The 27,402-nt window shown below is 40.1% G+C and overlaps 2 protein-coding genes across 9 annotated transcripts in view; one reads left to right on the top strand and one right to left on the bottom strand.

Moving 5' to 3' along the window:
- Positions 1 to 25,078, bottom strand: part of USP37 (ubiquitin specific peptidase 37) — a 122,686-nt gene extending 97,608 nt beyond the window's left edge. The window contains exons 1-8 of one of the 6 annotated variants that reach the window (XM_033230256.1): positions 24,832 to 25,078; positions 19,063 to 19,203; positions 16,908 to 16,971; positions 14,604 to 14,827; positions 9,263 to 9,434; positions 4,973 to 5,073; positions 1,768 to 1,946; positions 1,069 to 1,146 (exon numbers count right to left, since the gene is read on the bottom strand). In XM_033230256.1, coding sequence (XP_033086147.1) covers positions 1,069 to 1,146; positions 1,768 to 1,946; positions 4,973 to 5,073; positions 9,263 to 9,434; positions 14,604 to 14,759 — 686 coding nt within the window. In that variant the 5' untranslated portion in view covers positions 14,760 to 14,827; positions 16,908 to 16,971; positions 19,063 to 19,203; positions 24,832 to 25,078. The other 5 variants (XM_033230255.1, XM_033230251.1, XM_033230252.1 and 2 more) reach the window with 5 other exon arrangements.
- Positions 25,079 to 25,215: 137 nt separating this feature from the next.
- The window catches only part of CNOT9 (CCR4-NOT transcription complex subunit 9), a 30,275-nt gene continuing 28,088 nt past the window's right edge, over positions 25,216 to 27,402 (top strand). The window contains exon 1 of one of the 3 annotated variants that reach the window (XM_033230260.1): positions 25,216 to 25,639. In XM_033230260.1, the coding sequence (XP_033086151.1) occupies positions 25,616 to 25,639 (24 nt within the window). In that variant the 5' untranslated portion in view covers positions 25,216 to 25,615. The remainder of the gene's footprint in view (positions 25,640 to 27,402) is intronic. The other 2 variants (XM_033230259.1, XM_033230258.1) reach the window with 2 other exon arrangements.

The following is a 27,402-nucleotide window of genomic DNA, read 5'->3' as shown; positions in this document are numbered from 1 at the left end:
TATTAGTTGTATTAGTTGTCCCTAAATAACCACTGTACCCTTTTGCCACAACAGTTGGAACACAGGCATATTTCTCAGACCTTTTCATAACCTGATATAACCATGTGATTAAGTTCTGGCCAATGTGATATGCACAAAGGTGGTATATGTAATTTCCAGCCTAAGGAAAACACTATGCCCTCTCTTTGCTCTCTTCCACTAATAGAAATGGAGACATGAAAGCAGAGACTGAAGTGGCTACTTCGGTCCACAAAATGGAGGCTGCTTATTAAGGATGGCAGATCAACAAGACAGAAAGAATCTGAGTCCATGGTGATTATAGTTTCAGATACCAGTCCTACCACGTACTCAGACTTTTACATACATTATAGCAGCAAATCAATTAATACATAAAGTTTATTTGGCTTTTTCCCAACTCCTTTCTGGTGACCCCTTGACCTCATGTACCAATTAACTATCTACCAACTGATTCTGTTAAGGTATTAATTGAGATTTTAACTGATAACTGTATAATTAGTTTTCTCCCCTAGAAGACAAAAAAACCCAAAACCTCACAAAATGAGGATGATGATTATGAGTTGGTGAGCACCCTGGGTTGATCTATTCCCTTTTGTTCAACGCAGAAAACACCTCTGAAAGAACAATGCTACTTGCCTAGAACACATAGGCTCACATCCTTTAATCTCTAGGCTGACGTTTTACATAAGTAAAAAAGTAAATTTTTTTTTAAATTAAGCATAAAGAAGACAAGAAGGGGTTTACACTAAAACAGCAGCCAGCAAGAAACATCTGTTTAGAGTTCTTCAGTCCTATTCTCCCACTAAGTACTGCAGATTTTAAAAAAAGGCAGGATAAGAGAAATGCAATGAAATCACCAAAGCAATAGCAATGGCTAATTTCCCTTTCTATTGAGCCACAGTCTACTGTCACCAAACCACTTTAAATTCTGCTCTTCCATCTTTGGAATTCTCATAAATTAAAACTATTTCCCCAATCTTCCCCAGGGGTTACAAATACCAGTATAAGACACACTGCTCTAACACTATAAAGGCCCTTAAATTAACTTACGATGATGAATCATTTTCCTTAGGGTAATCTTCATTCAATTCTGAGCCAGTTGATATCATTCTTTTCCTCTTTTCAGTACTACAGAGAACAAAGAAAAGGTTACTTTTAAAAAGCCATAATTCATATCACAAAAATTCATAAACCAACATACTTAAGGACAGGAAATGGGACTACTATTACCTAATTCTCTAAACCATTTTTTTTCTTTTTTTCCAGACAGTCTTGCTCTGTCACCCCAGTCTGGAATGTAGTGGCGCGATCTTGGCTCACTGCAACCTCTGCCTCCCGGGTTCACGTGATTCTCCTGCCTCGGCCTCCCGAGTAGCTGGGACTATAGGCGTGTGCCACCATGCCGGGTTAATTTTTTATATTTTTAGTAAAGAAGAGTTTTCACTGTGTTAGCCAGGATGGTCTCAATCTCCTGACCTCATGTTCGGCCCGCCTCAGTCTCCCAAAGTGTTGGGATTACAGGCATGAGCTATCACACCTGGCCCATATTTAAATTTATATGCTGTATATTTGCATGCTCAATAAGTGTCAGTGACATAAACTACATATGACAAACACTTGTAATCACTACATCTACCAAAAATGTACTCTGTACTTTATTTCCCCTCAAATTATTGGTATTTCTAAAAGGCCTAAAAGACATTTACAAACAGATACAGCTAATGAGTAAGAAAAAAAAGTCTCTCCTACCGATTTTCTAGCAACCCTGATCTAAGAGGTGTTGATGCAGATGTCAAAGACGGAATCGTCCGAGTAACAGCTATTCCACTTCCTGCTACAGTCTTAATCGATCCTCTACCCGGATTACCAAGAACTTTTCGAAATGGAATATCATCTTTAGTTTCCAAACTTCCTCTTTTCGCAGAAGCCTGTAAAAATAAAGTTTGAGATAGTTAAATCTTCAAATTAACTGAAATACTTTTAGAACAATGATTCTCCAATGGAAAGGTTTAAAAAATACAAATGGAGCCAGGTGCAGTGGCTCATGTCTGTAATCCCAGAAGGCCAAGGCAGGAGGATCACTTGAGCTCCACAGTTTGAGGTTATAGTGAGCTATGACTGTACCACTGCAATCTAGCCTAGGCGACAGAGCAAGACCCTATCTCTAAAAAAAGGAAAACATACAAATGGAGATATATCTCTAGAGATTCTATTCCAGTTGGTCTGGGGTAAGGTTCATTCATCAGGTTTTTTTGTTGTTGTTGTTTTTAAAAGCACTCAGGTGATTCTAATGTACAGTCAGTGTGAAAAACTGAGCTTGACACTTATTTTCCTATGGCATTCTTATAAACTTAAAAACTCCACAGCACACCTGGAGAGGAGGCAAGAACACCGCTTTGAATTACTAACAAAAAATAAAAATAAAAAAGACACACAAAGACATGGCTCTAGTGATCAGCATGAGAACTGATCTTTGGAGAAAAAAAAATATCCAATTATGATTATGACAAGTTAAGAAAAAGCGACAGTGACATTTGGTTGCCACAACTTAAATGCCAACAAAACAGTCATATGACTCTTGAGGGGGTTCTAGTTTGGAGGAATGAAACATATGATAGGGAGAAGGAAGGTGACATAGAGTTCACTGTGAGGATGAGTCAAAGAGTCTACCCTTAAGACATAGCAAGAACATTCAAAGAGAATACGGCAATGTAAGCATTAGTTGGGAAATAGAGCTTTACATGAACACTCTGCCAGTTAAGTTTTATATCTCTACATTAAGAGCTATGTGATTTTTCTATGGAAGTTATGTCCCATTACTTTTGTTTTACAGAATTACAATCTTAGGATAGGAAATTTTAAAACTTCTAAAGTCATCCGAATGAATACTTTAAAAAGTTAAATTTATTTTCAAATGAGTGACACATTCTCAAGGTTTACAAATCAAAGTAATATTAAAAGCCACAGACCAATGGTAAGTCTCACTATCCCCATCCATTACTCAGTTCTTCCACTTCTCCTTTTCCCACTAATTCTTCCCTTGTTCTGTTACGCAAATACAAATCAATATTTTACTTTTTGTTATACAAACACTAGCATACTACATGTCCACTGTTTCGCAACTTTTTCAGAATTTTGAACATTATCCCATCCCATAACATATGTGTATATATATTACATATATATTTAAGATAGAGTCTTACTCTGTCACCCAGGCTGGAGTGCAGTGGCACAATCACTGCTTCCTGCAGCCTCGACTTCCCAGGCTCAGGTGATTCTCCCACCCCAGTCTTCGAAGTAGCTGGGACTACAGGTGCACACCACCATGCCCAGCTAATTTATGTATTTTTTGTAGAGACAGAGTTTCACGTGTTGCCCAGGCTGGTCTCAAACTTCTGGGCTCAAGGAATCTGCCCACGTCAGCCTCCCAAAGTACTGGGATTATAGGAGTGAGCCACCACACCTGGCCGCATAGTAAGAAATATTTTACATCAAAACCTATTATATATATGTATAAATAAACCAAAATAAAACTTTGAAAAATCAGTATTTATCCTTATTATGTACAATATGCTCTATTATTTTCTATTCTACTTTTTAAATTTTATTAGTCATGACTCACAAAATTGAATTTATGACTTCACTAATGAAAATTATTACTTGTGAAAGCATAAACACTTCCTTCTGCTGTATGTGTTAACACTTATGCATTTAAATAATATTTCAACAGTTTAAATTCCTACCAAGGAATGTATGAATCTCAAAATAATTATGCTCACTGAGGGAAGCCAGACCCTGCCCTCCCAATATTACACATTCATTCCATTTATATAAAACTCCAGAAATTACAACCTAATCTACAGTGGGAAAAAACGTATCAGTGGTTGCTTCTGGATAGGGATCAGAGGGAAGGATTACTAAGGAGAATAAGAAAACTCAAGAGTTATGGTTATGTTCACTATGTTGATTATGATGATGATTTTAAGGATATATGTAAGTCAAAATATATCAAACTGTACTTTAAATATATACAACGGGCCGGGCACGGTGGCTCAAGCCTGTAATCCCAGAACTTTGGGAGGCGGAGACGGGCGGATCACGAGGTCAGGAGATTGAGACCATCCTGGCTAACATGGTGAAACCCCGTCTCTACTAAAAAAATACAAAAAAAAAAACTAGCCGGGCGTGGTGGCAGGCGCCTGTAGTCCCAGCTACTCCGGAGGCCGAGGCGAGAGAATGGCGTAAACCCGGGAGGCGGAGCTTGCAGTGAGCTGAGATCCGGCCACTGCACTCCAGCCTGGGCGACAGAGCGAGACTCCGTCTCAAAAAAAAAAAAAAAAAAAAAAAAAATACAACTTACTGCATGTCAATTATAGCTCAATAAAAATGTCCCCCCAAAAATCTAACCTATAAAAAGAACCTGACAAAAATGAAATCTTATTCACTGCTTAGTCCAATAAATGGACTAAGTGATCACCTCTTTGCATAGCCAAAGAGAATTCATAAATTTACTTACAAAAGAGCTTCAAAGTTCTCTTACTCTATGGTTTGGGTTTGCTAAAATGATACATTTCAGGTATGCAGAAATACCCTTGATAGTCTACGACTATCTTTTTTTTCTTTTTTTTTAGACGGAGTCTTGCTCTGTTGCCCAGGCTGGAGTGAGATGGCACGAGCTCAGCTCATTGCAACCTCCACCTCCTGGCTTCAAGCAATTCTCCTGCCTCAGCCTCCCGAGTAGCTAGAATTACAGGTATGTGCCACCACATCTGGCTAATTTTTGTATTTTTAGTAGAGACAGGGTTTCACCATGTTGGCCAGGCTGGTCTGAAACTCCTGACCTCAAGTGATCCACCCACCTTGGCCTCCCAAGTGCTGGGATTACAGGCATGAGCCACTGTGCCTGGCCAACTATCATTTTTTCAAAATGCTAAAAAGATTCAAATGAACATACCTGATTGTCTGAGTAAGAAAGCTGCCTGCTGGTTTCCTTCTGTGAGGTCCTGCTGCTCAGAATGGCTCCAAAACTACCAGACCCCTGAGAAGGTTTCACGGCTGGTGACCAAAAACAAAAATTTTTTTAAATCCCCAAATCACTCACTTTAACAGAAAGATTTATCATTTTTATTTTTATATAATATTGAAGAAATGGAAGAAACAGCAGGAAAAAAAGAAAACAAATCAAAGTGCCTATCAACCAATTCTTTCTGACAGAATACACATCTTACATAGAAACTAAAATTTAGAGCAAGAATCTAAAGCAAAAAAATTAAATAATACACACACCTGAAAACATTTAATACGATAAAATTTACAAAGCAAAAAAAAAGCTAGAATAAACATCTGGTAATTATATTAATAACACTATGGAAAAGTCATTGTATACTGACAACACGAACACTGACACTGGATGTCAGAAACAGTGACAGGTGTATCTCCGATAACATATACTCCAAAACATTCTCTACAAGTAAGTTTATCCAGCAGAATAAATGGCTTCTATTCTGAAGAAACTAATGGTAGTTCAAAGAACATTCGAGGTATTGTATAAATATGAATTTGCATATACTTTAAAAAATTTTATACTTTAATTTGGTTAGCCAATTTCCGACTGATGACCATTTGAAATGTTTTAATTTTTCAAAGTTGCAAACAATGCTTAACATCCTTTCATAAATCTTTTTGTGGGATAAACTCCTTATAATAAGAATTACTGAGAGAACATACAATTTTAAACTAAACCAACATCATTACATCATTACATAGTTCTCAAAACAAAACAAAAACTTCTATGCTTCTACCAAGTATATGAGAGTATCTTGCTTCCCCTCACATTGCTACCAATGTGGTAATGAGAATTTGAGTCTGGTGAAGTTGAGAATTTTTTCATGTCTAAGGGCCATCTGTTTTGCTTCCTGAATTCTCTATTTGCAGTTTTTGTCAATTTCTCTACTGGTTTTTTTTTTTTATTGATTTGCAAAATAGGTCTTTGTATAATATATTAGTAATATTAACTTTGTCACTCTGGCTACGATTTTCTTCATTTGTCTTTTGTTCCTTGCTAGAGAGACTGTCTAATTTTTTAACACAAGTTTTCAATCTTTTTCCTTTATTAATTCTAGTTTTTATGTAATACCCGAAAAGTCTTTTCCATCCAGAGATTATGTTGAAAGTATTTTTTACAATACTTTTTTTACATTCAAATCTTTGGTCACTGTGAAATAAAAGGAGATAATAAGGATCCAAGTGTATTATCTTCCTAAATGGTTACTTGTTTATAGATAATACTTTATCAAATATTAGTCTTTTGTCCACTGATTTGAAATGGCATGCTTATATTAAACGCTTTATACTGTTCAAAGTATTTTTAGGCCGGGCACGGTGGCTCAAGCCTGTAATCCCAGCACTTTGGGAGGCCGAGATGGGCGGATCACGAGGTCAGGAGATCAAGACCATCCTGGCTAACACGGTGAAACCCCGTCTCTACTAAAAATACAAAAAATTAGCCGGGCGTGGTCGCGGGCACCTGTAGTCCCAGCTACTTGGAAGGCTGAGGCAGGAGAATGGCGTAAACCCGGGAGGCGGAGCTTGCAGTGAGCTGAGATCCGGCCACTGCACTCCAGCCTGGGCGACAGAGCGAGACAACGTCTCAAAAAAAAAAAACCAAAGTATTTTCATATTCATTATTTTACTCCAGTCCCTGCAAAGTATATATCACTTTTGGGCAGCTAAAGCAACTAAACCCGAGATTAAAATGACTTGCCCAAGATCACAGAATGAATTAAGAGTTAAGCCCACAGATAGCTATTTTAATAATATCAACGACTTACCAAATGCCTAGCATAAGGAAGTCATACTTTACATTTGAGCTCTCACTCTTTAAGAAGCCCTGAAATCAAGGTTCTTTTTTTTTTTTTTTTGAGACGGAGTATTGCTGTGTCGCCCAGGCTGGGGTGCAGTGGCCGGATCTCGGCTCACTGCAAGCTCCGCCTCCCGGATTCACGCCATTCTCCTGCCTCAGCCTCCCCAGTAGCTGGGACTACAGGCGCCCGCCACCTCGCCTGGCTAGTTTTTTGTATTTTTTAGTAGAGACAGGGTTTCGCCGTGTTAGCCAGGATGGTCTCGATCTCCTGACCTCGTGATCCGCCCGCCTTGGCCTCCCAAAGTGCTGGGATTACAGGCTTGAGCCACCGTGCCCGGCCAAGCTGATACTTTCATGTTAGAGATTAGGAAATTAAAACTCAGTCATTAAGTGACTTACCTAAAACCACACAGAAATAACAGGCAGAACTAGAATATCAACCTAAATCTATTTATGGCCAAAGCCTGTATTTTTTCATTATGCTATGTTGTTCAAAATTGGGTCCCCCGACAGTATATTGTGCTTTCCACTCCAATGTATTTGAAGATGTGCTTTTCTTACACATATCAATTGTTAAAACTAGTGATTCCATTAATATGGGTATGATGAAATAAAACTAAAAGAGATATAAACTAGCCTCTGACATTCTAATAATTTTAAATAGTATTCAATTTCTTGACCTTTTTTTTTTTGAGATGGTCTTGCTCTGTAGCCCAGGCTGGAGAGCAGTGGCACGATCTCGGCTCACTGTAACCTCTGCCTCCCTGGTTCATGCCATTCTCCTGCCTCCGCCTCCTGAGTAGCTGGGACTACCGGCACCCGCCACCATGCCCGGCTAAATTTTTGTAATTTTAGTAGAGGTGGGTTTCACTATGTTAGCCAGGATGGTCTCGATCTCCTGACCTCATGATCTGCCCGCCTCGGCCTCCCAAAGTGCTGGGATTACAGGTGTGAGCAACTGCGCCCGGCCTCAATTTCTTGATTCTAAAATTCAATAGTTTAGTAAATTGATATAGCTCCAATTTGGTGGCATGAACACATAATGAGTAGGTACTAAATGGCAACCATAAAAAGCTTTTATTTTACAAGAATACGGTGTCAAATGGAGATACTAATTAAAGGAAGCACTGCTACACCTTCATTTTCTGATGTTTTTAATGTATCATATTTTAAGTCGAAAAAATTCAAGTTTGTCAACTATAAAATATAAGTAACAGTAAAATGTTGAAGATGACAGAACTCAAGACTAATGTAATAGTGGAGAACTCATTTTAAGCAACAGATTTTTTCCTAAAAAGATGGCTGTAGGGCCAGGCAGTGGCTCATGCCTGTAATCCCAGCACTTTGGAAGGCCAAAGAAGATCAATCGCTTGGGCCCAGGAGGTCGATAACAGCCTGGGCAACATACTGGAATCTTGCTACTGTACTTCAATCTGGGTGACAGAGAGAGACACTGTCTCAAAAAGAAAGAAAAAAGAAAAGAAAAGAAATAGCGCCTGTAAAGGCATTAAAAGAAAAAGAAAACACTATTTTAAATGAAAGGGATTAGAGGGGGCAGAGGAACCTGATCATACCATGTGATTTTTTTACAGGACTCATTTTCCACAGCAAGAGTAAAACTTCAGAATAATTTTCATAAACAGGCAAGTGTCTAAGATTTATGCAACAAGGTAACTTTTCCCAACTGTAATTTAAATTCTCCTCCCTGGTGGAGGTTGCAGTGAGCTGAGATCACGCCACTGGACTCCAGCCTAGGTGTCAGAGCAAGACTCAATCCAAAAAAAAAAAAAAAACCTGCTCCTTTCTCTAACTGTATTCTTTTGTGGAATCTACATATAAGATCAAGTCATCTGCAAACACAAGTAATTTTACTTCTTCCTATCCAATTTGGATGCCTGTTATTTCCTTTTCTTGCCTAAAGGCTCTGGCTAAGACTTCTAGTACTATGTTAAATAGAAGTGGCAAGAGCAGGTATTCCTGCCTTGCTAATGATCTTAGAGGAAACATTTCCAGTTTTTCACCCCTAAGTATGATGTTAGCTTTAAGTTTTTGCATATGACCTTTATTGCGCTAAGTCGTTTCCTTCTACTCCTAGTTTGTTGAGTGTTTTTATCATGGAAGAGTGTTGGATTTTGTCAATGTTTTCATCTGCAACAATATAGATGATCATGTGGTTTTCGTCCTTCATTCTGTCAAGAATGAGGTATTACATAGATTGATTTTCATATAGTGAACTATCTTTGAATTTCAGGAATAAATCCTACTTGCTCATGATGTATAATCCTTTTAATACGCTGATGAATTCAATTGAATACTGGCCTGTAGTCTAGTCAGATTCTTGTAAAACTACTAACGTTAGACCCTGGGATGATTTGTACTCACCTGCAGGAAGTCTGTTTTGATGGACTGCATCTAGAAACAACCTCATTTCCTCTGCATCCTTACTTGGTACTTTGTCAATAGACAAGAAGCTGTTATCTTGTAGAGTTAACATTAGGCGGCTTTGTTTTGCTCCACTGGGTCGAAGCACCACATTTTTAATGTTATGACTTAGCTAATCAAGACAAAAGGAAAATTATCATAAAAAATGTATGATAATTAAGTATACCAATCTGTATAATAAACACTAAACTTTATACTTTCCGAGCTACATTTATCACTCTTCCCCACAGTAATTTAATTTTTTTCAACCAAAAGAAGTTCCCATTTCTTGATACATTTAAATTAAAGATTTACCTTTTAGAGATGCAAACACATGCAATAAGCCCTTAATTATACAGAGATCTTGCACCAAGGGTAATAGAGAAGGAAAAATAAAGAATTTTTTTTTAAAAAGCCCTTAATGAATGTTATCAATAGGTTCTTGGTACTAAATGGCAAACAACCATGAAAACTTTTTATTTTCTAAGAATAGTGTGTCAAATGGAGGTATTAATTAAAGGTAGCACTGCTACCCTTCATTTTCTGATGTTTTTAATGTGTTATAAACATTAAGCAAAAGAACATACAGCCAGTCCTCAAATAACATCATTTCCTTCATTATAATGTTGATGAAGAAAAAAAATTAGTTTCATTATCCATAGTTTCACTTCAAGTCACAGTTTTCAAGAACCAACTGACAACATAAAATGTGGACTTACTCTTCTATTAAAATTAATTTTACGGAACAATCCTAGAACTCTTGATCTCATGGTAGGGAATCCCTTATTTTAAAATATAGAGGATAAAAACTACTGCGTTAACACATTTCAGAACCTTGGATGGTTACACTATCACCAGTTTAGAAAACCCAATGGAAGTAGAAAGCCAGGTGCCATGGCTCATGCCTGAAATCCCAGCACTTTGGCAGGCCGAGGCAGGCAGATCACCTGACGTCAGGAGTTCAAGACCAGCCTGGTCAACATGGCGAAATCCCATCTCTACTAAAAAGACAAAAAGTAGCCAGGCATCGTGGAGTGCACCTGTAGTCCCAGCTACTCGGGAGGCTGAGGCAGGAAAATAGCTTGAACCCAGGAAGTGGAGGCTGCATTGAGTTGAGAGCGTGCCCCTGCACTCCAGCCTGGATGACACAGCAAAACTTTGTCTCAAAAAAAAAAAAAAAAAAAAATTGGAGTAGAATCTTTGTCTTTTGCTAAACAAAAGTTTGTAAGACATTTGGCAAATTATTTGGGTAGCTTCAATGTAAAAGATATTATTCCAAGCAATTAAATAATCCTCAAAAGAATTCCAAACTTTCAAAAACCATCAAAAATAAACCTTTACCAATATAGCACACCTTTTATTTTTCTTTTTTAACTAAGAAAACTCACAAGTTTCATTCAAAGATCACATGTACCTGGAAACTCTTAACTTACTTGTCTCTCCACAGAACTGGTTCAATAATTCATCTTAGACTCTACCAGACTTTGGAAATGTGCTATGAAGTGATAACTTTTATTTTCTCTTAAATGAAATTTTTCCAAGGCTAAATTAGTAAATCTTACAGCTTCTTCATTATCTAAATAATTTCTGCCAGTCAGGCAGTCTTATTCTCTAATGCTCTCAGCAGACATACATCAAGGTTTCTAAACTGCCTTTTGCTGAAGATATGTCCTCTGAAAAGCATAAACAAAGAACTAATAATATATTTCAGAGTTTTTTTAAAACTAGAGAAAATTGACTTTTGTCAGTTATTAGATAAGAATGAAAAACAATTTTGCCAATTTATATTCAAATTTTAAATTATATATGCATTTTTAGCATCGAAGTAGGTCTTAAAATTATGTCCTTGAGTGGAAATTCTCTAGGAAAACACAATAATTTGTTTTAAATGCTTTTAACTCCAAAATACTTAAATAAGCATTTAGCATGCAAAAGGAAAATAGGTAACATTAAAGGCATTATTTCAGTCAATTTACCACTTTTTAAAAATTAAATATACAAAGCAAAGTTTGTTCATTAACAAAGAAGATGAGAATCTTCTTGAACTTCAACCCTTCACCAACTGAAAAGCCCATCCAGTCCCGCTATTTCAGTAACAATTCATATGGTAACGACACACAATTCTTCCACTATCTTAAGTCCAGACCTCTGTTGGAGCTCCAGTCCTATTTACCTTCTGAATGCTTGACACCTCAGATAACTCATCTCTCCCAATCCTCACACCACAATTCTTCCCCTCTGCTCCCTATCACAGAAGACATAAAAGGGACTGCCATCCACTCAAACCTTGAGACTCTCCCCAGATAATTTTCTCCCACACCTCCCAAATCTTACAACTTAAATCTTCTTGAAATCTCTTCAGATCTATCCGTTCCCCTTTTTGCTTATTCCACTCCCTTTCCTTACTTTCATTCCTCATCTAAACACCCATAATAACCTCTTATATGTCCTTCTTATTCTCCTACTATTACCTGAAATAAAGTCATCTGCCTTACCCCAAAGAAATGTGAATTTCAGATTCTTGGCTCCTTAGAACTTCTGCTCCCCTTATGACAAACAAGAAACATCAATATTTGGTTCCTACCTAGCTCTTCAGTCTTATTTCTGTCACTCACTCCTCAGCATCCATATATTTCAAAAATAACTTTCTAGTTCCCTGAGTGCCGATTCACATTTCACGTATTTGTCCACATAAAGAAATCACTTCCACTTTGGCCAGAAAATTCAGGGTTAAAGAAAAAAAAATCACTTCTACTTTTACTACTTTTGGCAAACTTCTATCTATCCTTTGAATCATCAGAGTGCAAACGGCTTGCTTTCTTGTGTTATCTCAGGATCTTTGTAATATTTTTACAGCTAAAAATGTATCTGGTTACTCTTTTTTTTGAGATGGAGTTTCGCTCCTGTTGCCCAGGTTGGAGTACAATGGTGCGATTTCAGCTCACTGCAACCTCCACCTCCCAGGTTCAAGCTATTCTCCTGCCTCAGCCTCCTGAGTAGCTGGGAATACAGATGCCCACGACCGTGTCTGTTAATTTTTGTATTTTTAGTAAAGACAGGGTTTTACCATGTTGGCCATGCTGGTCTCGAACTCCTGACCTCAGGTGATCTGCCCACCTCGGCTTCCCAAAGTGCTGGGATTACAGGCGTGAGCCATCACGCCCAGCCTATCTGGTTACTCTTAAGTTTGAAGGAAATGATGTCTCATTCAGCTCTGTATTCTTACCACCCCCCACCCCCAACCACTCTGTTTCTTTTTCAGACAGGAGCTTGCTTTGTCACCCAGGCTGGAGCGTGGTGGCACAATCACAGCCCACTACAGCCTCAAGCTCCCAGGCTCAAGCCATCTTCCCACCTCAACCTTCTAGGTAGCTGGGACTACAGGTACGTGCCAACATGCTTGGTTATTTGTTTCTGATTTTATTTTTTGTAGAGACAGGGTCTCACCATGTTGCCCAGGCTGGTCTTGGACCCCTGGGCTCAAGCAATCCTCCTGCCACAGCCTCCCAAAGTGCTGGGATTACAGGCATGAGCCACCGCGCCCAACCATCCCTTAGCACAATATCCATAGCAGTAACCTGTACACGGTTAACAAATGAATGCTGAACATAAACTGATCTAGAACTGAGATAAGGCTGAAGTCACAGGTAAAACCATCATGTTGCTAAAGATCTGTGTTTGGTTAAACATTTGAATATTTACTCAGTGCCAAACTGGGCTGAGGATTGAAAAGAAAAGAGTCTGTATTTGCAAAAAAACCCTTTCTTTTGATGAGGCGAGCAATTAGCAGATATATGCATGTGACAAACTATATTTCCATCACCACCTCCATCTTATTTAAGTCTATCTTTGATACACAAAATCACAGGCAATCTATTTTTACAATTCAAAAGCAGAGACAAATAGAAATTTTATCTAAGATCAGGTTCTCAAGCATAAAGTTATATATTGTTTTTCAATAGAATATTTTAGAATGGAAATTACACTTTTGTATAATCTAATTTTAAAATATAAGATCTTGGCCAGGCGCAGTGGCTCACTGCTGTAATCCCAGCACTTTGGGGGACTGAGGTGGGCGGATCATGAGGTCAAGAGATCGAGACCATCCTGGCTAACACGGTGAAACTCCATCTCTACTAAAAATACAAAAAATTAGCCAGGCATAGTGGCAGGCGCCTGTAGTCCCAGCTACTCGGGAGGCTGAGGCAGGAGGATGGTGTGAACCCAGGAGGTAGAGCTTGCTGTGAGCCGAGATCTCACCACTGCACTCCAGCCTGGGCAATAGAGCGAGACTCTGTTTCAAAAAAAAAAAAAAATATATTATATATATATGTATGTAAAATGTATATGACCTTAAAGTGCAGAAAAACGTAAAACATTATGTTCTTAAATTCAACTCATATCAACATGAGTAACTTGGTTGCATAAGAGAAGCAATAAAGAAGTGAAAACAGGCTGGGCACAGTGGCTCACACCTGTAATCCCAGCACTTTGGTAGATCACAAGGACAGGAGTTCAAGACCAGCCTGACCAATATGGTGAAACCCTGTCTCTACTAAAAATACAAAAAAAATTAGCTGGGAGTGGTGGCGCACACCTGTAATCCCAGCTACTCAGGAGGCTGAGGCAGGAGAATCGCTCTAACCTGGGAGACGGAGGTTGCAGTGAGCCGAGATCATGCCACTGCATTCCAGCCTAGGTGACAGAGGAAGACTCTGTCTCAAAAAAAAAAAAAAAAAAAAAAAAAAAAAAAACAGTGAAAAGAAAATTAATTTTGCAGTGATAAAATGAAGATTCTTCAAAACTTTACAGTTAGAAGAAAAGAGCTGTAAAGATAACCTTGAATAATCATCCTTGAATGATTCATATCGTGACATTTGGCAGGATTACTCAGGAAGTAGACACTGGCTTTTAGAAAACACTAATAAATTGTTAAAAACTAACACTAAATAGTGATGAATCCATCATCACATATGTTAAGGGGAAAAAAAGAATGAACTAAAATTATCTTAAAGTGGTTTTAAAAATAGCTTAGATATACAGTATCCAAACTCTTGTCAGCTTCCTCCCACAAGTTTTATTTTCAATAATGGTGACTACTTACTGCTTTTATTATATACCAACAACAACACTGCTGAATAATTTATAAAACATGTATATAAAAATATTAATCTCCTAGAAATAAGAAGCAAGAAATATGAATCTAGGAGGAGGGCTACTGTGACGTTTACTATAGCACACAATAGCTATTTACTAAATGATCTGCTTCAAGAGCGATTCCCAAATCAATATTTGGTAATACCTGAAATATCCTTGGAATTCCTCCAGTATTGTAGTGAACTACTAGGCTGACTTTATTCTCTTTTTCCACAATTTCAAAGGATCCTTCTTTCCACTTTGTAATCCCAGTCTGCATACTTCGAATTCTGATAGGACCATGTATCTTCAGAGAAGACATATTTTCTTTAAAAATAAATTGCTTCCAGCCAAATTAAAAAGCAAAAATGCACCTTCACCTGGCAGGTTCTGAGGAAGAAAAATAAGATAAGTTATAACTTATTAGTAATTAAAATAATTTCTAACCACCATGCATTTCTTCTGTGCCTTCATTTTCCCTTCTTTGCCATGAGTCCAGTACTGTGCTTATTATTAGTGTCTCAATTCTACATTTTGTATCATTCACAACCATACTGCTACCACTAAAGACATATCAACAGGAATAAGATCCCATTCTCAAAGCAATTGCCTTCACCATTAAAGTGTTGGTTATTCTCTTCCTTCATGAAAGCTAATGGGTCTGGATTTCCAAATATAAGTTTAAAAAAAAAAAAAGTGTGTTCAGGCCAGGCATGGTGGCTCAGCCTGTAATCCCAAAACTTTGAGAGGTTGAGGTGGGAGGACTGCTGAAGCCTGGGAATTTGAGACCAGCCTGGGCAACATAGGGAGGTCTATCTCTGCAAAAAAAAAACTAAAAAAAATTAGCCAGGCATGGTGATACACGCCTATAGTCTCAGCTTCTAGAGGGGCTGAGGTGGGAGGATCACTTGATCGTAGGAGGTCAAGGCTGCAGTGAGCCATGATTACCCACTGCACTTCAGCCTGGGAAACAGAGTGAAGACACTGTCTCAAAATAAAACAAAACAAAACAAAATTCAGGTCTCTGACTCCATTTCTTAGAATGGAGTTCCTCCCAAAACATCAAAGTATATCCCCAAACGCTTCCTTCTAACAGTGAGCAATCTAAGCATATCCTTATGTACAGAAGACATTAAATGAGTAAAAAAATTTTTTAAATAACCAAGTTAGTTTGATCTCCAGAATTACAATATTTGAGAAAATCATTTAATCTCTAGAGAAAACAAACAAAAAACCTCTCTTCCAAAGAACCACCTACCATTTATATTTAACACTACCATTCCTAGAAAGAATCTTTACCAATTTTATCTTTGACAAATATTCAGGTTTCCTTTTAATACTTAAAAATGGCTGGGTGCTTGTCAGGCAATATTTGAAAACCAAAAAGAAAAAATGGCCGGGCACAGTGGCTCATGCCTGTAATCCTAGGATTCTGGAAGGATGAGGTGGGCAGATTGCTTGAGCAACACGGCAAAAACCTCATCTCTACAAAAAATACCAAAAAATTAGCCTGGCATGGTCATGTGCTCCTACAGTCCCGACTACTACAGAGGCTGAGATGGGAGGATCACCTGAGCCAGGGAGGTCAAGGCTGCAGTGAGCCATGATCGCACCACTCAACTCCAGCCTAGGTGACAGAGTGAGACCCTGTCTCAAAACAAACAAAAAAACACAAAAATCTTAAACTTACAGCAATAATGGGATGTGTAAAACTCTTCAAATTAGCTTTTGCAAAAGTCAGCAAATAAATAAAATTAGTTATAGCAGAGAATGTTATCAAGTAGTGTGTTATATAAATATGCAATCATCTAAAATTGCTAAATCAAATTTTATACTATTTCAAACCTTTAAAAACACTACTTCTAAAGTGGATTCTTGCTTATAATTTAATATTTTAAACACAATTAAACATTACCTTTGCCTAAACAGCTCAACTAGAAAAGCTAGAAAGGCCAGTATATAAAGGAAAATGATGCTAGGTCTAGAAATCTGCAGCCAGCCAGCCCTATCACTTACTAATTTGTAACTTACCTTCTTTAACCATAAGTTGTCTCAACCACAAAATAGGAATAGCAAATGTTGTAGTGTTGTAGAATGAAATAACACATACTAGACACTCAGCAGACAGCAGTTATTAATGTTAATGGAATTAATGTCTGTTTTCTGAATTTATTCCATGTCTATAATACCTCAAAGACCTCAATAAATACAATGTTAACAGGAGTCACTAACTCAGCTATCTATAGGGGCTAGCAGGTGACAGAAATGACTTAAGCAGGCAAAATTTGAACAACTGCTACCCAATCTAGCCAATTATTACCATGGAGAAATAGTGAACCTAGCACTGCCAGACCATCTAACTTTTCAAGAAAATAAAGCCATCCAAACGTTTATGTAAAACTGTCCATTTTTAATTGTTGGCAATGAATTCAAATTTATTTTTAACAGCTACAAATCAAACAAAACTCACCTACAGGCAGTATACAGTTTGGGGGCCCCTAGTTGGAGGTCTCTGGTTACTGTATGGCAAATAACTGAAGATAAAAGAAGAGATAGGAAAACACTTTCGAGAGTTTAAAGGTGTTAAGTATCATAAGTACTCTATTATTATTCACTCATCTCATTAAAAATTTTTAAGTGCCTACTATGGCCAGATTTAGATATTAGTATAATGTGCTAGGTAATATGAATTCATCAAAGTAATAAAGTCCATAAATATTTATAGAACTGTCTGTTAACATGACATTTTGCTCAAACTAGTAATGCTACAGAGCTACAGAAACTTGGGCCAGCAATGCATATCTGTAATACTTTTTTTGCAATTATAATTTGTGACTTCATTGTTGGATACATCCTTGAGACTTTTTTCCACTCCACCACTCAGTGCTGCAAAGAATACATCACTCTCCTACTCCAGTTTCCCATGCCAGAAACAGGACACTTGTCTTTAGCTTCTTTCTTGATAATTACAGGTATTGGATTAGAGATGGAAAGTCAGTAGAGTCCCATCAATTCTACCTCCACAGATCGGAAGCTGTGGCTCACGCTTGTAATCCCAGCACTTTGCGAGGCCGAGGTGGGTGGATCATCTGAGGTCAGGAGTTCAAGACCAGCCTGGCCAACATGGTGAAACCCCGTCTCTACCAAAAACACAAAAATTAGCCAGGCATAGTGGTGCATGCCTGTAATTCCAGCTACTTGGGAGACTGAGGCAAGAGAACCACTGGAATCCGGGAGGCAGAGGCTGCAGTGAATCGAGATCATACCACTGCACTCCAGCCTGGGTGACAGAGTGAGACTCTATGTCAGGAAAAAAAAAAATTCTACCTCCCTACACCTTTCAGACAGCCTTATAATGAACTGCAGATCAAATCATATCCCTCTCTTGCTTAATATCATTCAATAGCTCTCCACTTGTTCTCACAATAAAATCTAAACTCACTAACGTGACATAGAGGCCAGGCCCTGCTTACCTGTCTATTCCCAATAAAACCCCCAAATCCAGTCTTCTGAATTACTTATTATTTCCTTAAAAATCTATATGTTCTCGTGCCACTATACCTTTGCACACACAGAGGTTATGTCTAGAGGATTTTTACGTGTTCTCCCCATCCTCAACCCTCCTTACTTTCTTCTCCTGGCTCTAAAATCAAGACTCAATTTAGACATTACCCTCTTTAAAAAGCTTTATATGAAAGATGTAGGAAATAAAATTGGCAGAACCAATATAATAAGCTTTTTCATAATGCCTCAATTTAGTCCATTACCTGCTTTTGCACTAAATGAATTAATAAGCTACATTTGTTCATTCATTATATTATCAGGGCTTGCTCTACTTGGTTAACAGTAAAAAACTAAGCTGCTTTTTCAGCATGAAGCATGATCCAGTAACAGTCAAACTTTCTATGAACCTAAGACAAAGACAAGGTTTCCTTAAACTCGGTAATGGTAAATGTCTTATTAAAGCAAAAAATTAAGAAGACAAAAGATAATTAAAATGAATCATTCTAGGCCGGGTGCAGTGGCTCAAGCCTGTAATCCGGCACTTTGGGAGGCCGAGACGGGCGATCATGAGGTCAGGAGATTGAGACCATCCTGGCTAACATGGTGAAACCCCGTCTCTACTAAAAAAAATACAAAAAACTAGCTGGGCGTGGTGGCGGGCGCCTGTAGTCCCAGCTACTCGGGAGGCTAAGGCAGGAGAATAGCGTAAACCCAGGAGGCGGAGCTTGCCATGAGCTGAGATCCGGCCACTGCACTCCAGCCTGGGCAACAGAGCGAGACTCCGTCTCAAAAAAAAAAAAAAAGAATTATTCTTTAAATATGTCCAGAGATTCTTTCTCTAAATATCTTCACAATTATTAAAATTACTGTTCAACTTTGAGCATTCCATGAAAGCTCAAGCAATAATACTGGCAAAAATGTTTCTATGCCCTGTACATTTATTTAAGTGCTCACATTTTAGGTACTGCTTTGAAAAACATCCTTAATCCAGAGAACATTCTGTAGTAAAGAAAGCACGGCCAAAGCACAAAACTATTACTACAAAACAAACACAAAACTGTCAATTCCTGCCAGATTGCATGCTCTTTGAAACATATATCCAAAACAAAAACGTTACTTACTTTTCAGTGACTTTTACCGAAAAATTCTATGTAATAGCAATTCACCCTTATTCTGATCCTTGTGCCAAAGGCAAAGCACTCTTCTTGGGACGCTACTCATATTCTGCAGCTATGCCAGTTCTCCGGAAGCCATCAACTCAGCTAAAGAAAATAAAAATGTGCTTTTTAAAAAGAATCCAATATACAAAATTAATACTTAAAGGAAAGTGAGCCGGGCACGGTGGCTCACGCCTGTAATCCCAGCACTTTGAGAGGCGGAGGCGGGCAGATCACCCGAGGTTGGGAGTTCGAGACCAGCCTGACCAACATGGAGAAACCCCTTCTCTACCAAAAGTACAAAATTAGCTGGGCGTGGTGGCACATGTCTGTAATCCCAGCTACTCAGGAGGCTGAGGCAGGATAATCGCTTGAACCCAGGAGGTGGAGGTTGCAGTGAACTGAGATCACGCCATTGCACTCCAGCGTGGGCAATAAGAGCAAAACTCTATCTCAAAAAAAAAAAGTAAAGTGATCATTTACAGAACAAAGACTAGCTTCTTGGTTATTTAAAAACTACAGATTACCTTAACAAAAACATTTACAATATGATGCATGACACACAGAGACACACATAAAAGATCAACGGAACTTCAGGAACTTATCTGCTGTGCATAATGAGGGATTACAGGACGAGCCTGCACCTTGTTCAACTTGTATCTTGGTTTATTCATTCTTGCTACATTTTGAAACTAAGAAGTCAGTGACAAAGAATATGTCCTTTGTTCACTTTATAAACATTGTTACATAATAATATCTTAAGTCTTAAAACTTCTATAACATGTTGATACTATTTCAAAAGGTGGGTAAACTTAGTGCTTTCACTTTTCTTTCAAAGCTAACATTGTTTCTCAAATTAGGTCTCACTAGGCCTGAACTTTCTCTCAAGTTCTACCAGCACATCTCTCACTGCCTATCTGAATGCTACAACATCAACTTTAAACTCCTTTGTTCATTTAGTAAACAATCATTTATTAAGCTACTGCACTTTCAAGACACTCTGGTAGGCTTATAGATGTGAAGATGATACAGTCCATGACTTCATTAAGAAGCTCCTAGAGGCCAGGCTCTGTGGCTCACACCTGTAATCCCAGCACTTTGGGAGGCAGAGACAGGCAGATCCCCTGAGGTCAAGAGTTCGAGACCAGCCTGGCCAATGTGATCTTGAACACACTGAAACCACAATGTGTTCTCACTAAAAATACAAAATTTAGCTGGGTGTGGTGACATGCACCTGTAGCCCAGCTACTTGGAAGGCTGAGGCAGGAGAGTCATTTGAACCTGGGAGGCGAGGGTTGCAGTGAGCCAAGATCACGCCACTACACTCCAGCCTGGGTGAAGGAGCAAGACTCCGTCTCAGAAAAAAAAAGCTCCCAGACTTCCCTACTTTTGTCTTTCTACCATCATTCAGGCAAGAAATCTTAGCATCAGCTTTATCCTCACTCTCATCTACTCAAATCCCAGATTTTCAATAGCTACTACTCTAATTCGGAAACTCATCGCTATGCCATCATCCCACCTAGTATTTATTATGCAACCCAATATTTATTATGCAACATTTACCCAGCAGTGCTAAATGCGATACATGCATTATCTCATTTAATTTTTATAATAATCCTAAGCGATAGGGATATTATCTCTACTTCACAGATGAGGAACTGAGGTTTAGAAACATTACATAATTTATAAATAAGTCAGTGAGAAACAAAGCTATGTCTAATGCCAGAACCTACATTTTTTTTTTTTTTTTTTTTTTTTTTGAGACAGAGTCTCGCTCTGTCGCCCAGGCTGGAGTGCAGTGGCCGGATCTCAGCTCACTGCAAGCTCCGCCTCCTGGGTTTATGCCATTCTCCTGCCTCAGCCTCCCGAGTAGCTGGGACTACAGGCGCCCGCCGCTTCGCCCGGCTATTTTGTATTTTTTAGTAGAGACGGGGTTTCACCATGTTAGCCAGGATGGTCTTGATCTCCTGACCTCGTGATCCGCCCGTCTCGGCCTCCCAAAGTGCTGGGATTACAGGCTTGAGCCACCGCGCCCGGCCAGAACCTACATTTTTAACTACGACCACAGTTCATCCTCATCAGTGAATTATGGCAACCCCTTCCCTTTCCAGTTTCAGCTCTTCAGGTTTCACCTCCAGCAAATCCTTTACATTGTAACATCCTTTTACCACTTTTCAACTAAACTATGCACTAGGTATCTTCTTAACTTTCTCCCTAAGGTGGGAGTAGGGGGTAGAAGTGGGGCACGGGACAGGGAGGTAACACACAGAACTTGTGTACTCTAATTGTATACTCCAACAAAATAACAAACACTTGGCAAGTGCTAAATGGTTGCCATTGATGCTAGGACCTTCCCAAACTAAATAGCTCATCACTACCTAGAAAATAAATCCAAATACTTGTGTTTGGTATTCATACATCTCCATTTTAAATTCCCTATTTTTCAACACAAGTCCTGTTCTACACATACAAAAATTATTATATTTTAATATTATTTTTCTTTTTTTTTTAATTCGACATAGAACCTCATTCTGTCACCCAGGCTGGAATACAGTGGTGCCATCTTGGTTCACTGCAACCTCCATCTCCTAGGCTGAAGCAATGCTCCCACCTTAGCCTCCCAAGTAGCTGGGACCACAGGCACATGCCACCAAACCCAGCTAATTTTTGTATTTTTTACAGACATGGGGTTTTGCCACATTGCCCAAGTTGGTATCAAACTCCGGGGATCAAGCGATCCGCCCACCTTGGCCTCCCACAGTGCTGGGATTACTGACATGAACCAATGCAGCTGGCCATATTTTAATATTTTCTTTGTCATTCACCAACAACTGACTTAAATATGGAATTTTGCTTTATTTATGGAAATCTCATCTTTACTGGTCTTAAAGATTAACCTGTTGTTAAAATATACAAACCACTACTCTGATTTTTGAAGGCTTTCTTTCCTTAAAAAAGATCCATAAAGCAAATGGACAAAGGAGATAAAATTAGTTTTGTTACTGAAAGTGGAAAATTGACCTAAAGTTTGTCTCCAATTCAAAAAGTTTAAAATCTGAATGGATTTATGATATAAAAATGGGTAAAAGTATCCAAAGCTGGAAAACCCTTTGTTTTCTGTCATGTGGTTTGTCATGAGATGACAAGAATATCAGCAAGCTTGTGCTTCCAAAAGACACGATGGTTCTTACAGCAACTTCCAGCTTATTTAACAAATTATTGAGAAATAAAAATGAAGTGGTCACTAGCTTATATTCTAATAGGAGACAGACTTCAAATAATCACACACGTAAATATATAATTACAAGTTCTGGGCTGGGTGCAGTGGCTCACACCTGTAATCCCAGCACTTTGGGAGGCTGAGGCAGGTGGATCACCTGAGGTCAAGAGTTCAAGACCAGCCTGGCCAACATGGTGAAATCTCGTCTCTACTAGAAATATAAAAATTAGCTGGGTGTGGTGGCAGGTGCCTGTAATCCCAGGTACTTGGGAGGCTGAGGCAGGAGAATCACTTGAATTTAGGGGGCAGAGGTTGCAGTGAGCTGAGATCATGCCATGGTACTCCAGCCTAGGCAACAGAGCAGAAATTCTGTCTCAAAAAATAATAACAATAATTACAAGTTCTGAGAAATGACATAAAGCAAGATACATGGAATGATGAGACTTAAGATTAAGACTTGGGGTAGAGGACAGATAACATCAACAAGGCTTCTCTGAGAAGGTATCACTTAAGTTGAAAACTGCAAAGGAGATGACTGGTAGATGGTGGTGCTGGAACAATACAGGCAAACAGCATCCCTAAAGGCCTTGAATTGTAAAATAACTTGATGTGACTAGGGAAATTAAAATCAATGTGGCTAGAGTTTAGTGAAGGAGAGGAGGAAGATAAAGTTAGTGAAGCAGGCAAGAACCAGGTTATGCAGTCTTGTGAACCACAGTAAGCATTCCAAATTTTATCCTAAATGTAACAAGCACTTAGCAGGGGGAAATCCACCAAAAGGTTTTAAGCAAATAAATACGTTACTACTGAATGGAGAAGTCATATATGGTTTGTTTGGGTTTTGGGAAAGTGACTAAGAGCAAGAACAGAAGAAAATAAGGTAACCAGATACAAGAGTATTGAAGTTGATCAGCTTATAACAATTACAATAACAATTAATGCTTACTGGCCATTTACTCTGTGCCAAGTGCTTATCATGGTTATCTCATTTAATCCTCATAACAATCCAATAGGCTGAAAATTACTATTTCCATTTTACAGATGATAATACCAGAAGCCAAGGCAATCAGGTCCAGGTGAAAAAGGACTGTGGCTTAAACTAGAAAAGTGATAGTGAAAATGTACAGAAAAAGATGCAAGACATAATATTGGAAGTAGAATAGATAGAACTTGGACAGTAGAAGTCAAGAATGCCTCCCAAGTGTGTAGCCTGTGTCATATGCCCCTTAATAAAATGGGACACTGGAGAAGAAAGAATTTGGATACGGAGAGAAAGATCAAGGTTTTGGATTTGGCTGTGTTGCATCTGAAACTCCTAAGAAAAAAATCAAGTTGAGATGTCAAGCAGACAGCTGGCTATCTAGATGTGGAGCTGGAAACAAAGGGAATAGGTTGGAAATAACAATTTTTAAGTCATCAATATATAGATCAAATTTAAAGCTTAGGGAGGAATACAAGAGTAAAAGAAGAGGACCCAGGACTGAACCCAAATATTCATTTTACTTCATCAAACATCTTTAAGACAAGTGATTACTTTTATATCACTGGGTTTTTCAGTCCTCCTTCCATTTTACCTTTCAGTAGAATGCAACACTACTGATGACTTCTTTCATGGTTTGCAAGACGCATCCTCCTCTATCGGTTATTAAACATCAGGAATCCCTCAATGCTCCATCCTAGGCGCCTTTATTTTATAGCACTATACTCTTTTTAGGCAATTTCATCCACATCCATGGCTTCAATTACTATCAATATGGCAGATGAGATACACATAAACACACCGCACACATTCACGTGTCCAGCCCAGAACTCTCCTAAGATCTCCAACCCACTATATCCAACTGCCTGCTTGACATTACCTCTCAGATATCTCTTCCAGTTAGACACTTGTCAGGAATTGCCATCACAATAAAGGAATTTATACAGAGCTGAAATTTTGAGAGGACTACCCCAAAACCACTTTAGGACAACTCTCCAGGACATAGGACTTTGTCATCAATCATCATTTCCTTTCATGGATCATGACTTAAAATAGTTACATCTAACTACCTGATCTGGCGGCTAGAAATGGGCGCAAGGAAATGCACAACAAAAATACAATTCATGTTTTACAGTGAGGACTGGTCAAGAGGAAGGTGAAAATGGTCAAGAGAGTGAATGAGTATCACGTCCAAGGCCTGATGGATGTGCCGTAACGAAAGTCACCTGAAGAGACAGCAGGCCCTGTTAGAAGGTAAGTAAGTGGTGGACAACAGCCTCAGAGAAAAGGGGCCAGGTTTGAGTTTCGGAGGGAGAGAGTGACAGTGGAGACCAAGTCAAAGGAGAGGGGAAAGCCGGGGCAATGCACCCAAAGGTAGTACCTGTGAGGCTGGGGGTGCGTCGAGGGGTTGTGGGCGGGCTGAGTAGCAGCAGGGCGAACTCCAGAAGAGTGAACGCCGAGTGGGCGGATCGCACAGAGGGAAGGGGTTCTAGGGAAAACGGCTCAATTGAGAAGCTACCCCGGCCCGCCTTACCTGCGCCGAGAGTCCAGAGACCCCAGAGAGACCCGCGGAAAGCACGGAGCCCGCGCGGAGAGGGAGGAGCCGGGGGTAATGGCAGCAGGGATACCGAACCCAAAGGAGGGAGGCCGCTAGCTACCCCTAGTCAGGGAGAGCGGCTGATGGCGGGAACTGTGACCACACGCAAACACGCACGCACGCACGCACACTCTACGCGACCAGACAGGCGCGTGCGCGCCAGCCAAAAACTCCGCCCCTCACACGCCCTCGCCCCGCCCCCCCAGCACCTAGAGCGGCCTAGCCCCGGCAGCCCCGCCCCAGCCGTGACTGTAGTACGCACGCGCACTTTCCCTTCATCCGATTTCGAACCCCCCCAACCATTTCCCTCCTACGCAGCCCAGTCGGGCATGCGCAATAGTTGTCTTCCCGGGACTGTCCATCTTTTCCCGCCGTTCACTGGCCTTTGGAGGAGGGTCAGAGTTCATGCCGCTCTCTGGAAAAACCTGCTGAAAGCCAGGAGTTGCGGGGGACTAGTGGTCGCGGACGTCCTTCCAGTCCTAAATCTTAAGGGGCAAAGGCCATACTCTGGGACTGTTAACTAGGCCGAGAGCCTGGAGGCGGGAAGAGGATGTGTGGGTGGGGTCAGGGGTGAGAGGTCAGAGGGCCGCGAAGGGGGCGGAGCGAGCCGGAGGCGGATGGCGGCTACGGCGGCTCATTATTTTCCGCGGCAGGGGTGCTGAAGCGGGGACGCAGGTTGGACGCGTCCGGCTGTGAAAGGAGAGCGGCGGCCGCTCACAACATGCACAGCCTGGCGACGGCTGCGGTGAGTGGCTGGGTCCCCAGGCCTGGAACCAGAATCCTTCCTCAGACCCACGTTTCGGCTTTCTCTCCTAGTTCCCGGTGTCGGGTCCCTAGTCTGATTTTTTTCTGTACTCAACCTACGAGGCCCCGATTCCCCTCCTCGGCACGCTTTGGTTGTGGTGGAGCCGGCCGGTATTTCCTCGCCGGACGCCTCTCGCGGCCTCCAGCGCGACCCATCGCGTTCTTTGCGGGCGCCAGGGCCTGGTCCGGCGCCCGTAGCAGGCCATTCATTGATTTATTGCGCTGACCAACAGTTTCAGGGCGCCAGTTGTGTTCTGGGCGCCAGCGTCGATGAGGGGAATTCCATGGTCAATCTGACGCGGCTCGCGCTCTCAGAACCCACCGCGTCGCAGCGGGAAGGAAATGGCTTCTAGTTCAAACCACTTGCTTTACTTATGGAAAACCTGAGGCCCGAAGAAGTGCGTAATTTTTGCATCTCACTTAGGTTCTCTGCGTTTAAAACTTTCCTCGACACATCTCGTTTTACCCGCGTGATCTTTTAACAGAAAAGAAAGTGTAATTCAGCTGTCTGAAGTAATCCTACTTCTCTTGGCATTTAAATAAAATCTAGACTCCTTGCTATAGCCTACAAAGGCCCTGTATGATGTGGTCCTTAACCCACGTTTATTATCTCGGTTTATGTCTCCTCCTCAAGCTTCAGCTACACTGGCCACCTAACCCAATGCAACGCGCTTTTCTTCTCCAACATGCACTTTGTGGTCTCTATGACTAGAGTGAATGTTCTTTTTATCCCTCCTCCTTTACACACACAGCATGAGTGTAATTGGTACCTCTTCCTTGAACTCTCCTTCCTCTCCTTAAACTGTTTATCCAAATCCGTCTTTCTTCAGGCCTCTGCCTAAATCTGTCTCAGAGTGGCCTTCCCTGACTATCCTCTTCAAATTAGTTCCGCAGCTTCTAACTTGAGTAGAGTAGCCTTTACAGCCCTGATCCCTGTGTAATTATTGTATTCGCTTATTTGTTGTCTGTCTCCTTGAAGGCAGGGACAGGGATCATGTGGGCCCTGTTGACATGGTTTCCCCGGTGCCAGGGCAGTTCCTAGTACAAGATAAAGACTGAGATACTTTGCTGCATGAAAGAATATTGAAGGGAAAGTGACCAGTGAAAGAACATAGCCATGATGGTGAAAGGAGATCATTTGATTTGAGCACACCTGCCCGAAGACCAATTCTGCTTTTTCTGTTTAACCAAAGGGAAATGATTTAAGGAAAGTGATGTACTGAAATTGTATTATCAGGCAAAATGACGTAATTACTAAATAAAGCACCAAAAATTGCCATGCCTTTAAGTACAAAAAGTGAAAAATTGAGCCAAGTGTGACTAAGCTATAGAAAACTGCTTTTTGAAATTTGATCTCCATCGTCATTTCCAGTGCTGTTGGTATCTCTGCCTCCTATCATAATGTTTCTAAGTGTTTATAGCTATTAAATGTAGAGAGTATCTTTTATATCTCAATTAGGTCACTGCAATTCCCCTAGCTTTTTTGTTCCTTCTCCCAAATTATATATGTAATGTGGGGAAACGCAAGTTGAAAGATGAGTGTGCTATTAAGGGAAAGACTTTTTTTTGAGACGGAGTCTCGCTCTGTGGCCCAGGCTGGAATGCAGTGGCCGGATCTCGGCTCACTGCAAGCTCCGCCTCCCCGGTTTACGCCATTCTCCTGCCTCAGCCTCCCGAGTGGCTGAGACTACAGGCGTCCACCAC

Source organism: Trachypithecus francoisi, unplaced genomic scaffold, assembly GCF_009764315.1.
Source record: "Trachypithecus francoisi isolate TF-2019V2 unplaced genomic scaffold, Tfra_2.0 Lachesis_group13, whole genome shotgun sequence".
In the NCBI taxonomy this organism is placed as follows: domain Eukaryota; kingdom Metazoa; phylum Chordata; class Mammalia; order Primates; family Cercopithecidae; genus Trachypithecus; species Trachypithecus francoisi.
This window is presented reverse-complemented; position numbering and strand designations above follow the sequence as displayed.